The sequence below is a fragment of the Malaclemys terrapin genome, chromosome 1 (assembly GCF_027887155.1).
Source record: "Malaclemys terrapin pileata isolate rMalTer1 chromosome 1, rMalTer1.hap1, whole genome shotgun sequence".
Taxonomy (NCBI): Eukaryota; Metazoa; Chordata; order Testudines; family Emydidae; genus Malaclemys; species Malaclemys terrapin.
In genome coordinates this window covers 125,009,234-125,027,529 of record NC_071505.1, presented here as the reverse complement: position 1 = coordinate 125,027,529, position 18,296 = coordinate 125,009,234, and the positions used below count along the sequence as shown (strand labels likewise).

The following is an 18,296-nucleotide window of genomic DNA, read 5'->3' as shown; positions in this document are numbered from 1 at the left end:
GGATGGGGCACTGGACAGGGAGTCTGTTCCTGGCTCTGCCACTGACCTGCTGAGTAACCTTGGGCAAGTCACTTCATCTCTCTATGGCTCTGTTTCCCCTCCCACCTTGTGTTTGTCTTGCCTATTTAGATTGTAAGGTGTTCACAGCACTATCATACCCTACTATATGTACAGTGCATAGGTCCTGAGGTCCTGATCACAATTGAAGCATCTAAGCTCTACCATAATACAAATTATTAATGAGCATAAGCAAAATATATGACTGCATGGGGCCTTGTGGGCACTCCTGATATCTTCTGCAAAGAGCATTGGGTATGCCCTCCTGCTTGAAACCTACAGAAGGATGTCCTGAAAGATCATGCAGGGTGTTCCAGTAAATCAGGACATTTTCATTTAACTGTTCTTTTAAACTCAAGACTGAAGCTAATATAATTGGAATGTCTCTTATAAGCTAAGGTATAGTGACACAAACAGCTGTGTCCAATATATGTCTGTTATGAAATATCATTTTTTGTTTCACGGTATGGAAGATGCAAGCAGTGACTGACAAAATAAACAGTCAGATCCCCGTGTGTTTTATATGGCCAAGTTAATTAATGAGTTAAGGGTAAAGTTAACTTCCTGCATAGTAGTTTAAATTATTTATATTTTGAACCCATACTTAACAACACATTGTTAAGTATGAGTCATGTTGACAGGATTGCATTAATTTTACCAATGGAAGCGGATTAGCTGAACATAGTCTTCTGACACCTTCATTCCTAGTCTCCTTTGTAGAGTATGGGCTGCGCCTTATTCACAAACTTTGTCAGATTCTTTTTTCCCTTCCTTTAGACGAGCCTCCATTGCAATCCTCCTCAATTCCAGCCTCAAATTAGCCCTTTATTCATAATTGTAAAATATTAAGTTCAGTTTTTGTTTTGTGAACCTAAAAGAGCAATCTTCACACTGTTAGAAACTGTGCACCTTTGAAACATAAGTAAAGATCTTCGTTTACTATTCTACCACAATATGACATGCTCAGATTGCATTTACTGTTCCTGTAGATGCATTCCCAGAACTCCCTTAATGATTCAGTTCCCACCCTTTAATTCATAGCAAGAATATAGTTTCTTTCAGTACAAGAAATTATGTTGGTCTGGAATGTCCATGCCTTTGAAAAGCCTTTGGCCTACTGTAAACAGAGTGTGACTTGAGTAGCATTTGTATGGATATCTGCTAATAAAAGTAAGGAATTTACTTTTGTCCTTTTATTCAGTGTTGCAATGAGTTAAGGACTGGGAAATGACTCAGCCAGGCAAAATTTGGAATACATCTACAAATAAATGAATCACTTTCTACTTGGAAGTGCTATGCAGTATTTTTAGACACCCTGCTACATTGCTAATGCAATGTGAAGTGCTGTTGGTAGAGTGTGTTTATATGATTTATTTGTTACTATGTTAGGTTATGTCTAATAATTTCTAATTCTCTATTTATAGGTTAGGCCAAAGACCCTGATTCCAGACAGCCTTCCTATTTCCCCATGCAGAGACCAACCTTCCAAACAGCCTCCTACTTTCCAAAAGGCAACAGTAGTGAGCATCAAAAACCCTAGCCCTGCCCTCCCCACCGCCAACAATACTGTCAGCCATGTACAGACGCCTAACAGCCAGTCACAAAGTGTGTCCGAGTCTACATCTATCTCATCACCTCTGAGCAGTGCAGGTGTGGCCTATGCTATTATATCCACCTCCCCCAACAATGCAACTCCTATCAGCACGAACGCTACCGTCTCTGTGGTCAACGATAGCATTAAAGTGCAACCACTCCTCATTAGTGCCGACAGCAAGGTAGGTTTTGCAATTGCAGTGCATCTTTACATCAAGATCAACAATTATATTGCAGGTGTAGGCAATATATTCCCAGTAGTTTGGAAATCCCTTTATAGAGTGATGTCAACTGTTCCTTTTGAAGTGAATAATCAGAAAGCAGTGAGAAAAGTCTTAAGGGGGACACATGAAAGATACTAGATGCTTATTAGTGTACCTACATTTTTTTCTGGTTGTCTGGGAAAGTAAGTGGATCATTGTGTAGCCTGGCATTTTTGGAATCATTTGATCATCCTTCCTCTCAATCCAATCATAATTAATGAAACTCTCAAACTCTCAGCAGACGCAAATTTCCTATTGACTTTCCCTTCAATTATAGAAGAATAATGTTAATTATAGAACCCGATTCTGTAGTCTTTTCCAATGTAGCTCTTCGCTGGGCTATATAAAGTAGCCAGGTGTTCTCTTCTGCAATTCTGGGAGAAGTCCATAAGAGATGAGAGTTCAGGATTTCATAACTGATCAGCAGCTGAACTCCTAGAAAAAAATCCAGTTATGAAATACCTGTTCACTTTTTGAACAGCTGCTAAGATTTGAAATGCAAGAATTGTGCATCTGTGACACCAGATTCTATCTGAATGAAGACTGGCATATCCAAAAGACATTCAGTGTAATTCAGATACACAGGGTCCCATTACTTTGGAACTTGTTGGCAAGACAAGGTCTAATACTCTGACAGGAAAGAGCACAGAAGATAGGATGACTTTTAAGTAAATAAGCAAAGTAGGCATCTTTGGTGTGATTCTCTAGCTAACATAATTTATTTTCCTATTCCTATAATCTGGTTACCAATAAAAAAAAATCTTCCCTGCGTAAGCACTTGAATTTTTAAAAATGAGTATCTGGAGATCGGATGTATGATGACTGAGTAATATTGATTAAAAGTTAGGAATAAAATAGATTTAAAAAGCCCAATGTTCAAATCCAATAAACATCAGAAAGATGATCTTGGGAAGGTCTCTCATAATCCCTAGGAAATTTTTGTTAATAATATAAAGTCACATGGATAGTTTTGTGGTCAGTAATTTGTTCCTCAGTGTTTTTTAATGGAGTCTGAGATACTGAATCTGCAAAGTATAAGTCTGCTTTTTTGATTCTCAGAATGTCAATGGTTCAGTGTGTTAACTAACACACACATGTAAGTACTGTGAAGGGCTGTGTAACGCTTTCTTTATGGATGGTGCTGCACAAGAATGAATTGTAGTTCAGAACGGATGTACATTTTACTGTATTTTTAGACAAATTGGAAACCTACCATAAAACCTACTTTTTAGGATTCTGATCTCAGTTACTCCAGTGCAAATCTGGAATAATTTTGTTGGTGTCAACAGAGTTACTCAAGACTTACCTGTGTGTAACTAGGATCAGAATGAAGGCCTGAGTGTATAGCATTTACATCTTTCCTGCTTGTATCTGGAATAAAATAAAATAAATAAATGAATGTAAAGCCTTTCAACACTTGCAAACGTGGATGCCTAAAGTTAGGTCCCTGAATCAGTGTCAGATACCTAAATAGAAGTTGCCTGATTTTCAGAGATGGAGGCACTTGCAGCTCCCTTTGACTTCCATAAAGAGGTGGAGTGCCTGAGCTCCTGTGAAAACCAGGCTACTTCTCTTTAGGAAACCAAATATAGATTTAGGACGCTAATGTTAATCATCCAGGTTTGAAAATTTTGGCCTGTGACTTTTATTTATTGTCTGTTTAGCAGGTGCTTGACACCGCCCTTCAATGAAGGATCGAGGTCAGGTCCTCAGCTGGGATATCTGTTTTGTATAGTGAACTCTGCTCTCTTTATTTGTTCATTATTTTGCAGGTTATCATCATTCAGCCTCAAGTCCAGACTCAGACAGAAAATAAAGTGGAAACAAAGAAACCTCCTGAAGAGTCACCTCAGGGACCCCCTGCTACCAAAAAGAAAAAGGAGGAAAATCCAGAGGTGATAAAACCAATAAAATTTGTCTGGTTCTTCATAAATGAGATATAATACTGTTCATTTATATGGGACCATTTCTAAAGGTACATGCAAAATTACTGCATTTGTGCCCACAAACAGGGCCGGCTCTGGCTTTCTGGCCGCCCCAAGCAAAAAAAAAAAAACACCGTAGCGGCCAGAACAGCAAAGCAAAAAAAAAAAAAAACCTGCGGTGCGGCCAGAGTCCAGGGGGACTCCCTGCCCTGCAGATGTGCCCTGGCTAGCGGTGGGAAGGGGAGGGAGCGGGGGGAGAGAGAGAAGGGGGACGGCCAGGGCTTCAGCAGGGCGCTGCCACGCGGCCCCTCCCACCGTGCCCCCCTGCTGGGAGGGCTCCACGCCACTCCGGTCGGCTGGGAGGGAAGGACGCGGGCTGCCCTGCCGGGCTTGCTGCAGGGCGCTCCCGTCCTCCACGCCACTGCCCCCTACAGGGCGGCTGGAGCGCAACAACAACAACAACAAAAGCAGCCGTGCCGCCCTAGGATTGGGTGGAACGCCGCCTCCTACAAGCTGCCGCCCCAAGCACCAGCTTGCTCGGCTGGTGCCTGGAGCCAGCCCTGCCCACAAATCAGCTACTTGCTTGCCTAGCTACCAGTTTGCATGTGTAAGGTAACGGAAGGTAATGCAGTTAGGTGCATGTGCACTCTTCGTTGTGTCCTAGAAGTTAGGAAATGCAAGAGTTACAGGCCTGACAACTATGTTCATCTAGCCACACTGCACTCTATTTCTTGTGAAATGCGTATGCTAGCTTAATACATTACTGTTTGTTATCATATATATATATATATCTGGCTTAGGCTCTGTAATGAAGCTGAAATAACACATTCATTCTGGAAGTGTAGCTTTTTTTGCATTTTCTGATTCTCATTGACTAATGACTTTTACATTGTATATAACACAGATTTTTGCTTTTGATAAATTCATGTATATCCACATATACAGAAATCCACATATATAGAATAACTAAAAAGGGAAACTTGATAAAAGAATAAATATGTTAGATGAACTGCATTTTCTGTGTACATTAAAATATAAACCAGAAGTTCTGAAAAAATACAGCATAACGCGGCTATCTTTTTTAACAGAATTTTTGTGCTTTTAGACTGGATGTACTCAAGTTGGATTATGAATATTTTTGCTGGATTCCCTTAAATTATATAAATTGAATCTGTTTCTAGTTAGCAAAAGTTCAGTTCAGGTGGAATCCAATTCATACTTCTAATAAATTATTGAAAACAAAGTATCTTTGGAACTATAACTTTGAAGGACTATTACAGAATAAATCTATAGTCCTATAAGAAGAGAATTTTTTTAATGTATTCTTTTTACAATTTTAAGAGGCTCATATAATAAAAAGAGTATTAAAAGCACTGATATTGTGTGATTCCCTCTCAGTGCCTACCACGGATCAGACGTTTCACCGTGTCAGGAGGCACTGGGCGGGGAGGGGAGAGGAGCGAGGGCACAGTGCACTCGGGGGAGGGGGCGGAACTTGGCAGGGAAGGGGTGGAGGCTGAGCGGGGATAGGAAGAAGCAGGGTGGGGGTGGGGCCGTGGGGGAAGAGGTAGAGTGGGGGCGGAACCTGAGCGGAGCCAGGGGGAGCACCTCTCGGCAGATTAGAAACTCAGCACCTATGTCCCGGGCCCCGCACCCTCCTAGGGGCAGCCCTGCTCTAACAGACACAGATTATGTTAGTCAGATTCTGGTTTTAATGTCCCCTCTAGGGTTAGGTCTCCCTCCCCAAAGAGGCATTATAAACCAATTCAGCCAGGTTAGCTATTTCAGCCTCAGATCCTGGAAAGGCAGAAGGAAAGTGATTAGACAACTACAGCTATAGCAACTACAAGAACAACTACTCCTCACTGTGATCTCCTCATCCTCTCCCAATGAGGCAATAAATTATGGGATGCCTTCTTAAGTTGATTAGAAAGACAAGATGGATGATATATATCTTTTATTGGACCAACTTCTGTTGGTGAGCCACACAGGGATCTTCTTCAGGTCTGGAAAAGGCACTCTGAAAGTCACAGCTGAATGCACGGTGGAACTGATAGTTTAGCATAAGTAGTTAGCATATATTGTAAGGGGCCATTCAAAGTAGAGTGGCCCGTTAACATCTCTGCAGTCATAGGATGAAAAGGAGGGGTTATTGGGTTACAGATTGTTATAATAAGCCAGGGGTGGCCAAACTTACTGGCCTCCGAGACGCATAGGACAATCTTCAGAAATTTGAGAACCAGGGCATGCCTGCTGGGGTTCGGAGGGGGGTCACGTGCCCCCCACCACCAGATTTTTGCCAGGGTTTGCTGGCTCTGCTTGGTCACATGATGCGGCCAGGCTCCCTCCCTGGAGAGCCGGCAAACTGGGAGCTGTGATTGTAGGGAGAGGCAGCAGCAAACAGCTGGGAACTGCAGGGAGAGGCCACTGAGGGCAAGAGTGGGGGTGTTCCTGGGTGTGTGTGACTCAAATTGTTGAGGGGACTGAATGTTTAAATTGTGCCTTCCCCCCTTCTACCCTCCCAAGGTCTCAGGCACCAGTTGTCTCTGGCAGGAACCTCTAGCCCCACCACCCCACTGCAGGGCTTCCCACATCCAGTCTGGTAGGTGGAAAATGGTGGGGGAGGAAGGGGGGGGGGACTCCTTGAGCTGCACTTTAACTGTAAAAGAGCCACATGTGGCTCGCTAGCCACCATTTGGCCACCATTGAAATAAACCATGACTCTAGTGTCATAAAGCTTAAATTTATAACTATTCTGGACATTAAAAATCATAGATTGAATAGAGACACTGGATGTATGGCTTATCACAACAAACGTGTCTCTCTCACCATCAGACTTTGGTTCAATAAAAGCTATTACCTCGTGCACCTTGTCTCTCTAATATTCTGGGACCAACACGACTACTACACTGCATTCTTCAGTTGATGACATCAGGCATTCTAGACCTCGTAAAGTGTATGGCTTACACTCTGGATATACGTCTGGAAGTGGTGCAGGAGAAACCTCACAAACTGCTGGACATCTTGCATACATCCATGCTTGGAAGGCTTGTCATGCCTATAAATGAAGGACTTGATGGAACCTGTGAAAGACCTGTGGCACAAGCCAGCGTCCATTCCAGCCATATCCAAGCAAGCTGGCAGGAGGTACCATGTCCCTAATGAGGGATTTGAGTACTTTTATTCCAACCAAATAGCAGGGTCATTTGTGATAGCTGCAATCCAAGAGAGGTCGAAGCAGCAGGGACCTCCCAAATTTAAATTTAGGGAGAGAAATCCAAAGAGACTGGATCCATTTGGATTCAAAGTGTATTCATCTATCAGCCTCCAGATGTGTATGGCTAATTACACAACACTTCTATCCAAATACAAATATCTGAACTGGGACAGTGTCTCAGTTTCTGACAGACAACCTTGAGAACACAGAGGGGAGCTAACATCATCGTGTCTGAAGAACAGCTGATAAACCGCACATCGGCACAGGCCATGCTGGACACCTCTGACAAAGCAGTGCATACTATTGCAACCTAGCTGGCCATGAGAAGATCTTCCTGGTTTCAGTTTCAGGGAGTCCCAATGAAGACCAAACAATAATTGAGGACCTTCCTTTTAAGGGCAACAAACTTCTTAATTCAAAGACTGATAAGGCCCTCTATATCCTTAAGGACTCAAGGGTGACTCTATGCTCCCTGGGACTCTATATGTTCCAGCCCGAAGAAGAAGCAAGCCAGACCAGACTTCCTTCATGCAGTGTTGCTCTTCCCAGGACTGTTAGTAGCCTCAAAGGATATCAGAGCCACCAAGAAGAAAGCAGTTTCCAGCAACGACAACCATCTGCCGCTGCACAATCTGTGTCTTCCACCGACCAGCAGATTTGACACTAGTGTTGAGAGCTTGGCAGAACCATCAGAAGATCTCTTGCCTTCTCTCTCCCTCCTCCGCCTTTGGCAACTACCTCTCTTCTATTTTTGGGAAGCTTGGACTCAGATTACCTTGGACCAATAGGTCCTGGAAATTGAAACAAGGGGATATTCTATCCACTTCCAGTTCCTTCCTACATCTTGTCCTCATTCTCCATTCCTTTTCAGAGATCCTTTTTATGAGATACTGTTAAAGTAAGAAGCAGACTCCCTTCTACAACTGAGAATGGTGGAGGAGATGCCCTTAAAATTCAGGGGAATGGGGTTTTATTCCCATTATTTTCTCATCCCAAAAAATAAAGGGGACTGGCATCCCATTCTGAATCTTTGATGTTTCAACAAATTGTTTCAAGTTCAAAATAGTGACTCTGGCTCCATAATTCCATCTTTAGATCCTCAGTACTGGTTTGCAGCTCTTGACCTGCAAGATGCTTACTGTCACAGATCTGTTCATCCAGCCCACAGATTCCTGGTAGGAACATCTCACTACCAGTACAGAGTGTTGCCACAACTTGGTAGTTGTGGCACCTCATCTTAGGGTACATGGAATTTAAATGTACCCATACCTTGCGAACTGGTTGATTCAAGGAAGATAACCCCATCAGGTGATCAACTCAACTCAAATTACCTTTATTTCTTTGCCTGAAAGTCAGAAAAAAAATCCGTGCTTTCTTCCACTCAAAGCCTAGAATTCATAGGAGCTGTGTTAGATTACATGTCAGCAAGAGCTTATCTTCCACAAAAAGGATTCCAGACAATAATAAGCCTCATCAACCAACTTCAAATTCACCCAAAAACATCAGTAAGAGCATGACTTAGATGTCCGGGACACATGGCTTCATGCACCCACATGACGCAGTTTGCCAGACTTCACCACATGAACATGATGGTCATGGTATCTCGAGAAGTTCTCTTCTTGTTAAACTGGTGGAGAGAGACAATACCAGTGTTCAAGGAAATACCTGTCTCTTCACCTCTTCCTACTAAAATTGCTGTGGCAGGTGCCTCCACTCAGACATGGGAGGTTCATCTAGATCCCCTTCAAACTCAGGGTCTGTGGTCCCCTCAGGAAGATCACCTGGAGTATATTCCCAGAGCTCAGAGCCATTTGCCTAGCATGCAAAGTTCTTATCACTAGTCTAGGGATTCATAGTCCAAGTGTTGACAGATAACACCACAGCTATGTGTTCTGGCAAGAGGGAGCAAGATCATCTGTGCACCATTGGCTCTGCACCTTCTTGACCTTCAGAACACTTTGGCAGATCAACCTAACAGGTAGTTCTCAGGCCATTCGTGGTTGTCTATCATAGGCTCAGTCCTGCAGAACACCTTTCACAAGTGGGGATTTCCAGAAATAGACCTATCTAACATTTCTTGTTTACTGTGGCAGACATTTTGTTCCAAAGGGGGTTTGAGCCTAGGCTCCCTGACAGACACTTTTCTCATCCATTGGTCACCGAGATGAATGTATGCCTTTCCACCAATCCCATGATAATGAGGGTTCTGAAGCAAGACGCAAGACTGATGATTTTGATAGCCCAAGAATGGACCCAGCAGTTCTGGTATTTGGATCTGATGAACCTCTCAACAGAGCTCTCTCACCTCATCACCTTACCTGCTCTGCCCAGCAGAACAATGGTCAGATCCTTCACCTGGACCCAGCTTTGTTATGTCTGACAGCCTGGATGCTGCCTTGATGATGGCTCCTGAAAGAATTTGTTCAGCTGAACTTCACAATATTCTGCTCCAAAGTGATAAACAGTCAATGAGACTGACTTGGAAGAACTAAATGGAAGAAGATTTCTATTTGGGCATCTCAATATTCGTTTTTTTCCCTTGACATAACTTATATCAGCAATACTGGATCATCTACTAGCCCTGAAACAATCTGGACTTTCAGTCAGCTCTAGCACAATATCAGCACATCACACTCCTATCAATGTCATAATATATTTTCCTTAAGGGCCTTTATTCATTTTTTACCTCCCTCTTAGGACCTCAAGCAAAGTGATGGGTCCCTCCTTTAAGCCCTTGGCAACCTTGCCACTTATCTATGAAGAGTGCCTTTTAGTGGTCATTAAATCAGTTTTATGGGTAATTCTGACCAAAGACGTTTCAGATGTTCCATATGAACCATTTATTCATCTTCCTGTTTTCTTCCTCAGCAGAAGCTAAACTTCACCCACTTGATATACTTCACACACCAGACTCCTTGTTACACTTGATATAGTAAGGGCTATAAACTGACAGGACAAAGTAATTCAGAAACACATCTAGACTGTTTGTGGTCTTTGCAGAGAGGATTAAGGGTCAAACTGTAGCCTCTCAGATTATCTAAGTGGGACTCCAACTGTATGAGGACATATTATGTGTTAACCAAGTTAGATCCAGCCACATTAGAGCACATTCCAGCCTGTTTAAAGATTGCCCATATTTCTGAAGTTTCTAGGGCAGCTAAATAGAGCTTGGTCCACACTTAATTTAAAAGACACTGCTCTTTGGAAGAGGTTTCCAGATCCAATGCCTGCTTTGGTAGGGCTGTGCTGTAATCTTTAAGTAGCACTCCTTGTACCTGTCTCTAAGCAAATGTACAACTGTTTTAGTCACCAAGAGTGGAATCCACGTGGACAACCATAAATCTGGCATTCTTTGACTTTCAAGTGGTTCATTTTGCAACCTCTGTAACAGTAATTTTTGTAGATAATCATCTAGGTTTTCTTCAAAGGAAAAAGGTCAAAATCAAATTCTGTTATATGCATCATGCATCATCATCAGAGTTGGAACCTTCAGCACTGCAATACAGATCGCTACTATTTAAACTACAGGACTAACTACATCAGCTAGCAGCAGGAGAAAGCTGTTCTTCTAGAGGAGGGAGGATGGCACCATATATTGGGTCAATGGGATGGCTGTGGGAAGCCCAGCCCAGCACTCTTTTGGCTCCTGCTCCATGTGATGCCCCTGGAGAGTGGGATTAGCTGCTGAATCTAGGCACTCTACCAGGGGATCTGCCCTAGCTTTCCCTGACTCTCCCCCTTGGAAATTGGGGTGTCTCTCACCTCATGTGGTACTCCCAGAGAGAGATAAGATAGGAGGTGTGGGCCATGTGCCAGGATTAGTGTGGTAGGAGAGAGAACACTGCCTTGTTCGTTCCTCCTACCCCACTGCTCTGGCAGCCCTCAGGCATTCTAGCAGCAATTAAGTGGTGCTTCTGCATGGGCACAGGTCTGACTCTTCAAAATGTTCATAGTCAATTATTATTTTGGCAAGCTGCCCAAATTTCTCTGAGGAAAGCAAGGAAAAGAAAGGAAATGGTAATTTTTTCAATAGTTTATAATTCCGCCAAACCTGAAAAGAATGTCATGAGACAAAGAAAAGGCTCTCTAGTTACAAGGCTTTCTCCCTCCAGATTTCAAGGGCCTGCTGGAAACAATGGAGGTGTTAGAGCTTCTAAAAACGTTGCAAGAATCTGAAGAAACTGTGAAGCAGACAAAATATAGTGGTCACTAGCAGCTGGAGGGTTACCATATTTTAGGTTCCCAAAAAGAGGACACTGCCATAGGGAAGGAGTGAGAGGAGGAGGAGCTGTGCACACGAGCGCTTATGCCAGCAAAACTTATGTCGCTCACCCCCAAGCAACGAAAGTTTTGCTCACATAAGCACTAGCGTAGACATGGCCTTAGTGAGCTTCCTGTTAAATTAGTATCCTGGTCTGTGAGCATGTTGGCCTTTGACCCCTTTGTTTATTTAGACAAGGATATCATCGCCAGCAAAGTAGGAAGCACCTTCAACCACACTTTTCAGTGTAGGGCAGTAGAGGCTTAACTGTGAATTTCCTTTATTTTATTGATATATCTCACAGCATAAGGCTCAGAGTGTAGGTTTAGAGTTAATTTCTTTTGTTCTTTGAAAGTAAACTTTAGTTGATTATCATGCATTTATGTAATTAGTGTAATTAGTACTAACTGCGTAATTAGTATAAACATGTGTAATGACATAAATGAACATGTAATTACAACATGAAATAGTTTAATAAGGATTTTTACAAAGCCATGTGGAAAGATGTACTGCACATTTCCAAAAGCATGTGTCAATATCTGGTGGTACAGAGTACAGAAGGTAGGATTATTTAACGCATGCATTATATATGCACAATGTAAGCACTTGCTCCTTTATTTATCTTAAAAGCACAAAACATACATAGAAATTTTGATAGAAATTCTGTAAATAAATGTCAGTGATGAAAGATTGGAATTCACAATTAAAAATATAGCAAATACAGTAGGACCATGCTAATTCTTACTAATGGCAAAGAACCCCATTGTGGATTGCTCAGTGTTACAAATAAGTGAACAAACTGTTAAAAAAAAGATATTGTACTTTAATGGATTTGTATAAATGTAGTTTTAATTATGATAAGATTTCATAGCATACTGTTAAATGTACAGTAGTACACTTGGTAAAAGTAATGAAGCCTTCTATCTCAGGTTACTTGGCTAGCTCCCATTACTGCAGTATCTGAGCACCTCACACATTCTTTAATGTATTTAGCCTCACAACACCCCTGTGAATTGGAGAAATAATATTGTTTCTGTTCTACAGATAGGCATCAGAGACTTTAAAAAGTATGGAGGTGCTTGAAGATGCAGATAGGCACATAGTGGGATTTTCAAAAGCAGGTGGGGCCTAACTTGCATTGATTTTCAATCTATTTTTGAACATCTGCATTTTTAAGCATCTATGTACCTTTAAAAATCTGGCCCTAAGTGCTTTGCCCAAAGGAATTGCACCTGGATCTCCCAAACCAAGGCTTGTGTCCTAACTACTGAGCTATGCTTCCTCTTTAAGGAAGTACCCACTCAATTTTTGCTGATAAGTTGGGGAGAAAATTGAAAATAAAGAGATATGAGTTGCAAAAACGGATCACAATATTACCAGATCTAGGTCCCTGATTCAGCAAAATACTTAAGCATGTGTGTATTTTGGCATTACTGACTGCTTGAGTTGCCATTGAAAGTAATGCACGCTGTTAAATACCTTTTTGAATTGGGGCCTAAATGTAAAACTGATGTATAGAGCTTGTCAAAAAAAAATGTGCACTAAAAGTTTGTTTCATTAAAAAATGTCCTCTTTAAGAAAACAAAACTTTTTGCAAAAACTTCCTGACAGTGAAATTTTCCATTTTTGGCAGTTTTCCATGACATTTTTAGCAACATTTTAATAAAAAAATTAAGATTTTATTAAAACTATATGGAAAAATTTTGGCTGCTGAATACACAGTTCTTGGTAAATGAAAAAAGTTGATAATTTCAGTTAAAATTTTAATTAGAAGTCACAGAAAATGTTGCCAAAAATGTTCACAATGAATCCTGGAAAATGGAGAAATCTTCATAATTTTGAAATTTTTAGCAGAATCAATTTCCTGTTGTTGTTTTTCAATAAACTCATTTCTTACTCATTTCCTCAGTGTAGTTTTCTTGCGCTATTTTTTACCGCACAGTTAAAAGAAAATACTACAGTGAAAACAGTTTACTCCTACCTACCTACAGAGGAAAGGAACAGAGAGATTGATGCTTCAGTTTTAAACACATTTAAGGGGCTGATATACCATGGAGATGAGTGTGAAATGAGAACCTGGATAGACTGAATTATCACTTTTATGGATTAGTGCAGTGAGAATTAGCAATTTTCCATTGTAGCTCCTCAGATTTTTGGAAAAATGCATAGCAGTGGAGGTAGTGTTTTGAGTGAAATTCAGTGGAGCACATCATTATGAAAAAGTGAAGCCCATAAAAATACATGAATAATATCCGTTAAAGAAATACAGCTCGTACTGAGGTTTTTAAAAAAGAAATTGTCTTGCAGACATCTATAAAGATCTAACTCCTCTATCCTTAATAGTGAGTCCATTTAATGAATCCTGTGCATATGTTAAATAACTATGTTATCATTAATACTGTTAGAAAAAATTATTAAAATACTTTTTGTAATAATTATTTAGCAGGGGTTCCAATCTCAATTTAATTTTAGATTCAAGAGATTGACACTTTGCCCCTCCTCACAATTTAATTTTCAGGTAATATCATATGCATTTATGGCTCTGCTATGAGAATTTAATCAAATATTGATTGACTGTTCAAAATTTCTAAGCCTGAAATTAAAAAGTCGATTAAATCACTATAGGTAAGGTTTATCATGCTGTAAAGTTAACTCCCAGCTTCTCTCATCAGGTGCTGCTTGTAATTCAAATCTATTGACAAAATTCCCCTGTCAGATCTACACAGTGGATCTCAGATCAGATATTCTGCTTTTCCTTCATGTGCAGGACCCCCCACTGATACCAGTTGGTGTTTCATATGTGTAGGGAGTGCAGATTATTGGAGTTAAGATTTGTCATGCAAATCTGTCAGTTGGTTATATGCCCATCATCACCACAGTAGCTGAAGAGGCAATTGAATACCAACTATCATCCATCTTGCTAGTGCTGAGATGCCACTTACCCATTTTTTATCTATGGCAAGCACTGCACCTTGAGCAGACTATGTGGTCTGGCAGAATGAGTAAAGGAGTATAGGCAGTTAGGAGTTCCCCAATTCCAATCCTAGCTCTGCCATTGCATCACCGTGTGGTCTTGGGCATATCACTTCACCTTTCTGATAAAGATTTTAAAAGGAACAAAAAGGATATAGGCACCCAACTCTGCCCTTTGTGCCTCCTCAGTTGCAGTTTCTTCATATGTAAAATTAAGATGATAATATTTACTAGATGTGAAAATCAGAATTCTCATCACACTGGAAATTCTGGTATTTCAGCTTTGGTTTCATCCCTAATAGGGACAAAAAGTCAAAATGTCAACATTTTTCGCAGAATGAAGACTTGAATTTTCACTTAGGAAATGTCTAAATGTTTCATTTTGATGCTTTTGATTAAAACAAAATGAATCTAAACATTTAATTTGGAGTCAGTCTGACAACTGCACCTGTAAATTCTTATGTTTATATCATTGGATTTTGGTAAATCTATGCGTATTACCAAGGCTCATGTAATCATGCATGTAGGATATGTCTGTTCGCATATAACTGAAGCAGATCGTCAGTTGAAATTCACATTGTTATATATTTATTCAAAAAGTAGAATTTTCTAAAATCCCTAAATAGTGTTTATTCTGGCAAAGCTGGCATTTTTTTTTACAGTTGTTATCATAGGATGCAAAACTAAACTTTCTTAATTTTTCCCTAGAAAATTGCCTTTATGGTAGCATTAGGCCTGGTTACAACAGAACACTTGGAAGGTAAGTTTTACAGTTACACTTTAGTATGTAATCTGGTCTGTTCTCCATACTATGCTGCAGACAGTAAGAATCAATGAGGAATCTGTCTACAGAAAGCTGAAGGATTTGGTAAAATCTTACTAATGCTCAACTGTCCCTCTCATCCTAAAAACAATGGGTCAGAGCCCCTGGCTCTTGCTTAGCTCTCTTTGTGTGCCTCATGGGGAGAAGCCATTAACCCCTCAGCTGGGACGCCTGGCATAATGGGTCAGGAGGGGTCTGGCTAGAATGCTCTGCTCTCAAGCAGTCCCAGCTGGTAGATGACCCCTTGAGAACTGTTACGAGGGTCAGAGGTTACAAAACCTAAAGTCCACCAAAGCTGTGACCAACGCAGATCTGGGTAGTGAATCAGAGAGCCAATTTACCCACCCTTTCTGCAGGCAGATTTCCTCCCCTCCCCCAATCCACTTGCTGCACCAACTGGAGAGCTGGCACAGTGGACAGTCTGGGCCAATGTCCATCTTTCAGTGTGTGTTTGATCCCTGTGTGTTCTGTAGTCCCATGATCAATGTATAAGGGCATTTGGATGAAATTTAAGATTTTGCTTTATTGTGGTTGCAAAAAAATCTTTACTCGGATTGATTTCCCTTATGCTAACTTTTTAAAATATTTATTCAAAAAGTGAGCTAATTTGCCATGTTGGATTCCACAGAGAAGAGCTGCATATTTTCCGAGGTTCTTGCGTACAATGTAGAACAAACACATGAATTCAGTGCAGCAGCCAGATACCGTTGACCTTTCTCTTGCAATCTTCAAAAATAAACGGCAAGAATTAACAGATTTGTGCGTCTTTTTCTGTTGTGAAAGTGTAGATGGGGAAAAGTGGTCTGATTTGCACATTTGCTGCAGGTGTGAAACAGAGTTTTTGGGCAGCAAGGGGTAGAGATCCAAACATTAACTACAAATTTCAGGCAGTGGGTTTTTTTTTTTTCTATAAAAACTTGGGCCCAAATCCACAGCAGATATAAATTGGTATAGTTCCATCATAGTCACTGGGGCTTATGCCAGCTGAGAATCTGGCCTTTGATTTTGCATGATTGAATCATAAATTACTAAGTAATTTATTAAGCTCCTATCTTATGGCTCCAGTTCAGGAAGATACTTAAGCATATGTCTAACTTTCAGTATGCGAGTAGTCTTAGGGCTTGCCTACACGTTGGGGTTGTGTGCTCTACGGGGGGGGGGGGGGGGTAAGGGCGGGGGGGCGTACTTTCTAAAGCACACTAATGTGTTATGCATTAATTGGTCCATGTAGCCCTGCTGGTGCGCACTAGAGGTTCTCCAGAGGGCTTTAATGTAGTACTGTTTAAAACAGCACTACAGAGCACCCCAGGGAACTTTTAATGCACACCAGCAGGGTTTACATAGACCAATTAATGCACATGTTAGTGCACTTTAGAAATCACACCCTGTAAAGAGCATTACCCCACTGCGTAGACAAGCTCTTAGTAAAATCAATGAGACTACTCATGCTTAAAATCAGGCATATACTTCAGTATCTGAGTTAGAGCCTGTGTTACCACTGGAAAATTTGATTTTTATGTATTTTTAATAAAACCACTCATCTTCCTATTTCTCTAGTACATTGATTTTTTTTATTTAGTACATCAGGGAGACCGTAGCATTTTAATAACAATATCATGCCAAAATATGCAGTAGGTTTTCTTTAATTTTGTTGCTCGTTTTTCCAGAGTGGCTTTTCTCTTTATATTTGCATTTTAGAAAATTATCTAGTGTCCTGAAGACTGAAAATTTGAAAGCAGTTTAAAGAAAGTTTAAGACATCAGCTTTCCTAATCCTTAATGGAAATAGATTGAAATGGAAATTAATCGAGAGCATTTTTTGCGCATCTCTTATAATTCAAAAAGTACAGATGATAATTGCAAGTTTTAGTCAGAGATTATTCATGTTCTCTTTTATATTTGAGGAAAATGGGGCAGAATCTGAAATTATGATAAAGTGCAAACTAAAATTATTCAAAATGATGCTCTTCATATCATAATTCTTTTGCCCTTTGGTTTCATTAAAACATGCTAATTCGATGCCACTATGTTGAAAATACCAGGCAGCAGCCAATTTTTTTCCCTTATATTGTAAGTGCAAAGACTTACATTTTTGAATCTACATACTATTCTAATCCTGCAAAATCAGTCCCTTTAGATAAATTCACTTTTTTTAATATTCCTACTACTTCAAAATAAATGGCTCCATACATAGCCATTTACTGTGGAAAGGGTATTTCTTCACAATTAGTGGTGATTACAACTGTCAAAGAAAAGTACCTCAATAGATTTCACACTCCTGAGATTTTATTATTTCAGTCCTCTGTCATATTTACTCTTACCAGTCAATGCTGTTTGTCAGGCAGTATTGGTCATTAAATTCAGCTTATTTTTAGTGTTTCTAATGTGGTTAGCAATTTTATGCTTTTGGAAATAAAAACGCAAAGCATATTCAGACTGGGTCATTAAAACTTATTTGATATCATTACTCTATTATGTAATATCTTTTTCCTTCCTTTGTATTGATTTACTTTGTGGTCGAGAGCCCTAGACAACTTATGGGCTGTGACCCACTTCTGCAGCATATGCGTCAGCCTAGCAACCCTTCCTGCTAACTTCCAGAAAAGTTTCTTTCCCTTCATTGGGAACAACAGCACACTGCTCTGCAGAGAGTCAACCTGAGTCACATGCACCCTCTTTTGAGGGTTTAAGTAGTAAATGGAACACACGAACCGTGTGTTGGATTTTTGTAAGAAGTACATATCACTCAGGATACATTGTCAATATAGGCTGCATAGACCAATTTAAAAGAGATGCTAATTGGTGATGGTGGTAGTGGACTGATGCTTCCCTGGGGACAAAGCTGATTTCCAATCAATGTGTTGCTGATGTATGACACCCACCTAAAGTATTTCTTTTTAGCTTTTTCTTTAAAAAAATAAATATACATATATACATATTTGTGGCATTGGCGGTGAGAACCAAACATTTCACCAGAGTGGGTCACCAGCGTGCATCCTGGATCCAGCATCAGTGACAAAAAGTTGTTACAATCTGGTGACTGGGCGTGCCCCGTGGGGGACTTGAGCTTAGTTTTCTCAATCCAGTTCCTACTGAATGAGTGTCCACATCAACAAAACCTCCAGCACACTTGTTGGCAACCTCCGCTAAAGCCAAAGGCTGGATGGGCATTTGGGGTGAACTAA

At 40.6% G+C, this 18,296-nt stretch overlaps 1 protein-coding gene across 7 annotated transcripts in view; it reads left to right on the top strand.

Moving 5' to 3' along the window:
• Nucleotides 1–18,296, top strand: part of PHF21B (PHD finger protein 21B) — a 219,981-nt gene that overhangs the window by 185,300 nt on the left and 16,385 nt on the right. For all 7 annotated transcript variants that reach the window (XR_008445957.1, XM_054038136.1, XM_054038148.1 and 4 more), the window contains 3 exons: nt 1,482–1,832; nt 3,686–3,808; nt 14,998–15,049. Coding sequence is in view for 6 of the 7 variants with exons in the window: in XM_054038136.1 (XP_053894111.1) it covers nt 1,482–1,832; nt 3,686–3,808; nt 14,998–15,049 (526 nt within the window). In the remaining variant the exon portion in view is untranslated. The remainder of the gene's footprint in view (nt 1–1,481; nt 1,833–3,685; nt 3,809–14,997; nt 15,050–18,296) is intronic.